This window comes from Triticum aestivum, chromosome 5D, assembly GCF_018294505.1.
Source record: "Triticum aestivum cultivar Chinese Spring chromosome 5D, IWGSC CS RefSeq v2.1, whole genome shotgun sequence".
Lineage (NCBI taxonomy): Eukaryota > Viridiplantae > Streptophyta > Magnoliopsida > Poales > Poaceae > Triticum > Triticum aestivum.
In genome coordinates, this window is record NC_057808.1 from 561,305,160 (window position 1) to 561,314,788 (window position 9,629).

Consider the following 9,629-nt stretch of genomic DNA (forward strand, 5'->3'; position numbering starts at 1 on the left):
ATTGTATTCTTTGCCATATTTTGATCTTAAATTTAACAAACAAAATGTTCATGCATGTCATAAAAAATTATATCATTGAGAACTATATTTAGATACGAATGGAACAATATAATTTTTGTTTGACATGCACTAACATTTTATCAGTTAAATCTTTGGTCAAAGTTTAGCACAAATTACAAAGGGGGCCAATAATCTAGGACGAAGGTAGTAATAAGATAGCCTAGAGTAGCGTGTATGTTATGGCTAGTCTCACTCATAGGAGCAGACTTTGTTATCCAGATCCAAGAAGGATGCTGTGCGCCTATAAATACCTATCTACTCTAGCTAGGAGTTCGATCTAACACAACCATCATATCCATATCCAGCCCAACAAATGGCGCCTCTCAAGGTGACTGTTGCCATGTGTGTCGTGCTGGTCCTGATGATCCAGCTGCAGGCGCCGGCGGCTGCGCAGGAGATACCATGCGACCAGTGCGGGCCGGGATGCGCCCAGGCGTGCAATGCGCAGGGCCCCTACTTCTGCAACAGCTTCTGCAACATCTTTCCCACCCTGTGCAACTACTGCTTCCTCATCCAATCCGGCTTGTGCATTCCCGAGTGCGCAAACCTCTGCAGGGTCAACTGCGAGTGATCGACCATGCAGGAACGCATCGACATGCATGGATTCGAGGGTGTCGATGAGCGTGCCTGCGTTGCCATTGTTATATTAGCTGCTCTATGTACAATAAGTCGATGCCGGTCAGGCTGCATGCATGTATTGCGTGCGAGTGCCTCGACTTAGCATTTGATACCGTGTTTAATTTGCTACTATTCCCTTCACTCAACATATTACATATTACCATGTTGTGCATCCAATGCATTTATGTTGTACGCCCACCATTTGGTTATGAAAAAGACTCGTTTGGAAAATCACATATCTACCAAGGCAAAGTTCAGGTTGCACCTACTTGTGTATAGTTCATCTGGAAAGGTCAAATGTTCTCTTGTTTGGAAGAAACAAAAAAGAGATTTTTTTCATATAAGGATAACACGAATCTTGATGCAAACCGAGTGGTTTAGATATATGGTACGCTGGTATGGGGGTACTAAAAATCCACACTCGAAGTATTCCTATATGCACATCATATAATTATCGTTTCTACCAAGTGTTTGGTTGTATAAGTAAATCAAGTAACTCCCACGATAACCCACGTAGCCCTTTTAAAGATAAAGAAGAGAATTATTCCACGATCTTTACTTGTGTTGTAGGTAAGTTACTCTTTTAGTATATATGATTCCTATTAAATCTATTAGGCTATGAAATTGTTAGAGTACCGCATGGATTCACTCCTCTCGAACACCAATTTGGGTTACAAGAATTTATACAGGGGAATTGCTCATAGAAGTTCAAGAAACCGAGGAGGAAGAGGGGTGGAAGAAAGGTAGGAGAAGCCAGGGGAGCCGCCAATGACGTGATCCTACGCGGATTCCTTCTTCGTTGCTTCCTCCCCTATACTTGTAGCTCGTAGTAGCCGGTGATGCTCAACCAGACCCGGCTAGTGTGATATCCAAGGGCAAGCCCAAGTATATGTATGGGCTAGGGGAGGTCCCTAACACCCCCCTCCTTGAAATGCTGCTTGACCACAAGCTGACGCACCGAGGACCACCCGGTAAACATATATATGGGCTAGTAATGCATGCAGTATGTGCGGCTTCTACTAACGCACTACGTGTTGAACATCGCCCGGCACTCTTTTCACTCCTAAACAACCCGTGAAACCATTAATTATGTGTGATGAGTGCCATATATATGTTTTTTATTATAATGCACTTGTTACATTTTCTTTATAACTACTACTTTTTACTAGTAAGACATCATTGTAATGTGGTGTCTGTATATGTTGTATGTGGATCAATGTTAAAATTAGTATTTATGTATCCATGCATTTTGATGATGTGATCAAGGCGCAATATGCTGCAATAGCATCAATTTGAAATCAATTAATAGCAACTAGTCGTCAATCCGTGCGAATGCACGGGCCGGTTATGTATTATTTTCCATCAATCTATATTATGAACAACTATGCTTTTATGATATGAACCACTATAATTGAGATGTTCGTGAAGCATATAAGTTTAAAAACATAGAGATCTACAAATGGAGGTATGCATAAAGTTACACAAAATTAGAATCTAAAGCCAGAATAGTAATATGTTTTTATAACATAATATCACATTATATTTCTCAAAGTTCACTACATGAAGAGGAAATCATGCGTAAAACATATATCATAATAATATGTTTGTCGGTTTCACTTGGGAAGGATGTAGAGCCGCCTAATACACTGCTTATTTCCTCATGCATATGGTGTGATTTTTATTTTACATGTAACTATTTAAAATATATTTAAACAACACAATTCAGATAGTTGAGCAATGTGATTTTCATTTACCTAAATATTTGCCATGTACACTTAATTTAAATCAAATGACTTATGGTAATGAACTTATAAGACTCAAGCCATAGAACAGTATAATTTTTATGTGATATCTTTTAGTCAATGGATGACACACATAAAACGTGCAGGTAAACTTCTCTAACTTTGACACATATAAAAAGGATTCATTTCTTCTGGCTGCTAATACACGTGATACAGAAAATTGATGGCTAGTACTATGATCATACTACCCTACAACATCAGTCTCTGAACGGCAATGATGCAAGCTATCTTGATTCCTTTCGGATCCGATCTAGCAAGAAGCTAGCATGCTAGCTCATCCGGCAACATGCACAGGTAGAAAACTGACTTGTTTTGCCCTGAACATGCACGTACACAACCTCCTGAATATGCACTTGATCAATCCTTGCGGGTGGGGATGCAACACATGCGATCTGTTCATAAAAAAAAAACCATTAAAGGTTGGAAGAAATAAGAATTAAAAGAGTGTGCACTGGACGGCAGGTGCTGATGCCTACATCCAATTTTGATGCGGCCGTGCGTAGACGTGATTGTAGTCTGGACGGATTCTTGAGAAAGAAGCCTCCCTGTATAGGTGCATGAGATATCAAGGCCTGATTACCCAAATAGAGAGACCTAAGAGAGAGAGAGAGAGAAAGAGAGAGAGAGAAAGAGAGAGAGAGAGAGAGAGAGAGAGAAACGTGAGAGATTGAGCTAGCACAAAAACAATATGATAGGACAGTAAAAAGAAGGTGTTTCTAATAATTAGAAAAATACGTGATAGAGATACGAGAGAGACGTGAAAAAGAGAGAGATACGTGAAATTAAGCCTTCAACCGTGACCCACTTGATGTAACGTGATGATATTGCCTCCCAGTCGTGATTATGCACAGTTTAATTAGATAGATCTTTTTTTAGGTTTTTTTAGGGGCTTAATTAGATAGATATAAATTGTAATATATTTCACAAAAAAATTAGGTTCTAATTATTCCTTTTTCGGATTACGATTAAACTAAAACCTTCGCCGATTAATATTTAAAAAAACTTATCTAGGTTCTATTTGTTCTTTTTTGGATTAAGATTAAACTAAAACCTTCGCTAATTAAAGTTAAAAAAAACTTATCCGAGTAGATCCGAACCATTATAATTCGGACCCACTAAATCAATGGCATCTATTTTCTAATTTTCTCTAATTAACGTGGAAATTTCTTGGAAATGCCTAATTAGTATTAGTAAGTATAAATATAGATACGTGATAGAGATAGGAGAGAGACGTGAAAGAGAGAGATATGTGAAATTAAGCCTTCAACCACGACCCACTTGATGTAACCTGAGGATATTGCCTCCGGGTCGTGATTATGCACAGTTTAATTAGATAGATATTTTTAGGGGCTTAATTAGATAGATCTGAATTGTAATATATTTGACAAAAAAATTAGGTTCTATTTATTCTTTTCTTGGATTACGATTAAACTAAAACCTTCGCTGATTAATGTTTAAAGAAAACCTTATCTAGGTTCTATTTGTTCTTTTTTGGATTAAGGTTAAACTAAAACATTCGCTAATTAACGTTTTAAAAAAACCTTATCCGAGTAGATCTGAACAGTTATAATTCGGACCCACTAAATCAACGGCGTCTATTTTCTAATTTTCTCTAATTAACGTGGGAATTTCTTGGAAGTGCCTAATTAGTATAAGTATAGATATAGATGGCGGGCACCAAACACCGTGGCGAGCGGTGGAAAGGGCCCGCCATTGCTGCACAAAATTTCTGTGACGGGCGGTGGTGATAGCGCTCCACTGTAGATGGGCTACCACTGGCGGGCAGTGGTGATTGCCCACCAGTGAAGATGGGCTACCACTGGCGTGCAGCCGCCCACCACTGTTTTTTTTGAAGGAGAATCAATTAATATCGCGAAGATACCAATTACACCCAGTCTCTGCACCAACAAGATGTCACAAAGACATCCAGGATGCACACAACCAAAGGAGAAAATTAAAAGAAAGGAAAAAAAGAATGATCTTGCCACAGCGGTCGGCTCCTCTCAACAGCAGCACACATACCACCACCTAATACAACAACCGAAATACATAAAAGGTCTCCAAAAACAATGCCTCCAAGAAGGAAACAGTGCACAAGTGCCGTCGTTGCCCGATCCAAAATCTTGGGTTTTCATCCTGGAGAAAGGCCGCACTCTCAAAACAATCCCTCTAGCAAGGCAATCGCCAGACACAACCAATGAAGATCAGACCTTAGGTTTTCACCGGTACTCGAGGAGTACCACCAAAACTGAAATCCGCCAGTGCTGCCACCCCCACTTATCACTGCTACTCCCGAGACTTATCTGACACCTGGCTGACTCCATCGCCACCAAGGCTCCGTCCGTCTAGTTGATCCTCCTATCACGACCACCATGACCTTCTCCATCATTTTCTCCACCATGGAAATCAAGAAGCCGACATGTCCCAAGGTATCATCAACCAATAGAGCTTCGCACCATGCCCTCAGAACCTCGTAGGCAGATATGGACGTGCACGACTAGATTCTGTCCGATCCAGATATCCTGGGCAAAATCTCCAGCACCAGTTTCGGAACACGTCGGTGACTAGATTGAGGAGGACCGATCTTGGAGGACGTTTCCATGAAGCAAAAAGAGTACGAGGACCACCACCATAAGCATCATGGTAGTAGGCCACCATGGTGTCCAGCAGCATGCAGCACACATGTCCGCAGACTTGTACGGGCAAAGATCCAAACTAGCACGGCTTGAGGACGTGCGCCGACCGCGCCGCAACACCATGCGGTCACGAGCGACCAACTTGCTGCCGACCAAGAGCAGCCCCACCGATGGACGAGGAAGATGCCGTCGGGATCTCGCGGAGCTGCCCAGATCTCAGCAGCTGCCGCGAGATGAGATGCCCGGCCGCCGCCGTCATAGGATCCCGTGCGAGCTTTGCCGATGGTCCCCTCAGGCAGCGGGAAGATGAGGGGAAGGAGAGGCGGGCTCAGGAGTCATCGACGGTGGCGTTTCCCCCATGTAGCCAGATCGGGGCGACGCGGGGCGTGTCGCCAGATAGGGGCCGCCCGCCACTGTTGGCATATTAGTAGTGGCAGAGAGGCAGTTGCGGGCGCCCCTGAGAGCCTTGCTCGCCGCTACTAGGCTTTTTGAACTAAAGATGAGGACAACACCATGACCTAAAGACGAGGACAACACCAACTGAAACTGCATATCCAAACTTCATTGAAACCTGGCAGCGGTTACCTTCCCTTCTTCTGATCCTGCTTCATACTTATTGTCAAATGCATGGTAATTATGATAAAAGGCAAACAACAAAGATGCCACATCTAATAGTTGCCAAGGCCTAAATGACTTAGTAAACGAGTAATGTTGAATAAAGCTGATAAAGGAATCCTAGTCTTTTCTTTTCTTTGCTAGGATAATGAAGGCCGACGGGGTTATATAATTGTAATTTACGAACTAGGTCATACATTATTGAATTTTTTTATAAAAGGAGTAATATTTAAAAAAAAATCTTTAGGTCATGGGATGTGAGGAATGGGTAGAGGATTTTCCCCAGCTGGTTATTTTTCCCTGGAGCGGTGTAGAGAGAGTTTTGGATCTGTCTGCTTAGATGGTGTAAACTTTTTTAGCCGTGTGATTGTTTATTTGCTGGATTTTCCCAGCAATTTCTTCTCCACGGAAATTGGTAAAGCTATCCTCATAATTCAGTCACTGTATTTCTTGATTATTCTGTTATTCATTTTATTTTTACTGTTGCATATGGACTGTGTGCTTGTGAATTGTTGCAATTAGCTATGATGGGAACACACCATTTGCGCATAGAATGCTCATGTTTGCTCTCTTGATCCTGGTTATTTTTTGCTTAATGACCGACTGCTTGGTAAATTGTTGGATAGAGTTTGTTATCGTCACAATGCCAATACAGAGAGACTAGAGTGCTCCAAGTAGGCTAGCAGTTACTTTTTTTAATGCAATTGTCAGTGGTTGTTGCCCGTGTGTTGTATCAAATCTCGTAGCTAGTGTCCACTACCGGGAAAGGGCTTATAGGTGAACTCAAATTAGTGCCGGGCGAAGCCGGACACCCGCCACAACTAATTTTGAAAACCAGCAGCGGCGGGTGACAGGGCGCACCGCCAGTGCTGGTGGTGTAGCAGTGGCGGGCGCGCCCGAATGACCGCCATAGCTGGACTAGCAAAATTTGCTAGCGTGTTGAAACCTGCCACTAGCGGGCGTTGCTACCCACCCGCCACTGCTACTTCGTCTTAGAGTGGCGGTCATGGAATACACCCAGTACAAACATAGTGGGATGACCCTCTCAAATTTTTTATTTTCCATATCAAGATGTTTGCAATGCGGGCAACAAAGATACTCGTCACTTCCACAATGCAGTCACCCACGCAAAAAAATAATAATCAAGAAGTCAGGAGTGGCGGGCATCCTGTATAGCCCGCCACAGAACTTTACCGCCTTTTTTGCTTGCCCGAAATTCAGTTAATGCCGCGAAAATAACAAACCAACTCTAAAAGTTGTCAAATTATAGAGCGGGGCTTCTGGTGACGTATATTACAGATGGAAAAAAATTCAAGTCCAAAATATGTTATAAAATTGAGTTATGTGTGTGAGGTGGCCATTTTGAAAGTCTATACACTTGGTGGGAGAGTGTCCTGTTTGCACACGTTATGCATCCGGTTATGAATTGAGTCATCAGCCATGGAGGAATCACGAACAATCTAATATCAATGAAAAATACATATGCAGGAAGCAAAATTAACAGCCTGGACCCTGGAGAGGTAAATAGAGAAGTAACCGGGGATTAATATAAGAGATGCAGGCTCATGTCCGAGGTCATTAACGCCATCGAAGGGAAGGTGCTCCTGGATGGCACAGTGCGCTGGCTGGATCGTGACGCACATGTGCCCTACTCCAAGGGGCGGGTGGAGTAAAGCCGGGGCACCAGCGCCGTTACCTTCTGGAGTTTTCTTACTTGGTCTTGTTCTGTTACAGCACTTCTCAAATGCTGGGTTTTCATGTCCAATCATGCAAAGTCCATCTGACCACACTTCGTGAGAGCAATCAATACAGACTTCGACAGAATCATAGCCATGTGCAAAAATCTGCAGGTGTCTTTTGATTTTTTTGTGAGAGTTAAAAATCTTTGTAGTTATTAACAGGATGATCAAGGGGATTTCTCTTCAGTGAGCATGGACACTGCTGTGGCGATCCGGACACTAGAAGCAACATACAAATCATCGGCTGAAGCTGCTGCTGTTGAATCCATGATTGCAAAATTGATTGACAAGGTACTACTGCTCTACACCCTAGGGTAATGAAAATCCCATCTATGTCACCCATTCCACAAACACACAACTGATACTTTAGATTGAGAAATTGGACACTGCAATATCCATGATAGTGAATAAACTATTATCTACATGGTGTGATGCACGAAGGTCCTTACTTGAAAAGTAAAGGCAAAGCAGTGATGCAGCGAGAATTGGGATTCTCACTTGGAGATCATTGCGAGTTATGTCAAGAGAATGGAAGTACTTCTGGAGCAGGCTTGCCTTGTATATGCTGCTTGCCCTGTATTTATCGATATTGGTCATTCATTGTCATCTGTAGTGGTCAGTGTCACTGCAGTATTACATTTCAATTTACTAGATATTTTTATTCTCAAGTAATTAACTGCATTTATGATTTGATGATGCTCAAAGGTCACATTGTTTTGACAGGTTAGGATTTCTGCGATATTTGTGTTTGTTTCGTTTCTTGTCCTTCTGAGTGTTTGCAAAGTGCCTGCTCATATTGATGAGATCAAGGTCGGGTTTTTCTTCTTTAAAATGGAATTGCAACATTATGGCCACTTCCTTCCTAATAGTTTTAATTGTAGAATAATTTCAACGCGGATTCTGTTGGTGAAAACAATAAGCACCAAAATCATATGAACATCAGGTATGTTTGTAACATAATGCTCCCTCCTATGCAGATATATTCCCATGAGGATTCAAACCGGCATTATGGGACATTGGTTTTCCTACTAGGCCACTTCCTATCCAGCGTCTCCTTCCTATTTCTGGTGTCCATTTCGTCGTCGTTGGTTTTCTACTCCTTGATTGGCCTCAGGAATGAGTTCAGCTTCCTTATGTACTTTATAATCACCATCTTTATGTGCCTATTGGCGAACGAAGCGCTCATGATGATTGTTGCGTACATCTGGCTTGAGACTTACAAGTGCATCTTAACCTTGATTTGCTTATATGTGAGCTTCCATCTTGGTCTTCTTTCAAGTGGGCACACATATTGAATGAACCGACATTATTAAATAACCGTGGCTACTTCAAGTTATCATGATGCTGGTGGCAGGGTATTTTCGGATCAAAGACGCAATACCAGCGCCCGTGTGGAACTATCCGATGTCCTACATTTCATTCCAGACATATGCCGTCCAGGTAAGTTATATATGGCCATCTTATGTAACCTACATAAACCCTATGCTCATCTTGCTTTTACCGGATCAGGCGTGCTAACAAGCAATACTGCTGCAGGGCTTGGTCCAGAACGAGTTTGTCAGTACATCATTTGCAGTCGGGGCCACGAGGACGATACCCGGCGTGCAGGCTGTCCGAGGCTTGTATGGAATATCATCGTCGACGGGTGCCAAGTGGATGAATCTCCTTGTTTTGTTCCTGATGGCGATCGGCTACCGGGTCGTCTTGTATGTTTTGCTTCGTCTAGATGTGAGGAGACATGTGAGGCTTTGCAGGCGCTCCTGCTGGCCCAGCATCCATACCAGTGCAGCTCCAAAGTGAGTTAGCCCTGAGCCACCGAGTGTGCTGAGATGTTGTAAGAAGGCTTTTTGTGTGTGTGTGTGTGTGTGTTTGGGTGTGTGACTGTTCATATGCATGTACACATGTGTGATTGCTTCCTAGGTAGGCATATCTGACGCATCCAAAGTAGAAGAGAAACATGAAGAGAATTGGGGTAACATATATACTGTATTTATCATGGTTAATTTAAGAACTGAAGAAATGAACCATGATTTGGTCATTTACTCTCTTGTCCATTCCTTTTTGGCACGCAGCATTGCTTCCTTTGCTGTCTTGTTGTCTCTCACACGTTTGATCTTCCTGGTTGGATCTGACTACATTGAAGGTCGAGTAGCGATCCT

The 9,629-nt window shown here is 42.5% G+C and overlaps 1 protein-coding gene across 1 annotated transcript; it reads left to right on the top strand.

Annotated features, from left to right (window-relative positions):
* Positions 1 to 5,286: 5,286 nt before the first annotated feature.
* Positions 5,287 to 9,270, top strand: LOC123126247 (ABC transporter G family member 3-like). The gene is made up of 6 exons (XM_044546619.1): positions 5,287 to 5,500; positions 7,220 to 7,251; positions 7,633 to 7,761; positions 8,194 to 8,280; positions 8,448 to 8,720; positions 9,007 to 9,270. The coding sequence occupies exons 1-6, from the start codon at positions 5,287 to 5,289 to the stop codon at positions 9,268 to 9,270; spliced, it is 999 nt and encodes a 332-aa protein (XP_044402554.1).
* The last annotated feature ends 359 nt before the right edge of the window (positions 9,271 to 9,629 follow it).

Coding starts and splice junctions, on each gene's coding strand:
- LOC123126247 (XM_044546619.1), top strand. CDS start 5,287: ATGGACGAGGAAGATGCCGTCGGGATCTCGCGGAGCTGCCCAGATCTC. Junction 7,252..7,632: donor ACAGCCTGGACCCTGGAGAG/GTAAATAGAGAA, acceptor AGTTATTAACAG/GATGATCAAGGGGATTTCTC. Junction 7,762..8,193: donor TTGCAAAATTGATTGACAAG/GTACTACTGCTC, acceptor TTGTTTTGACAG/GTTAGGATTTCTGCGATATT.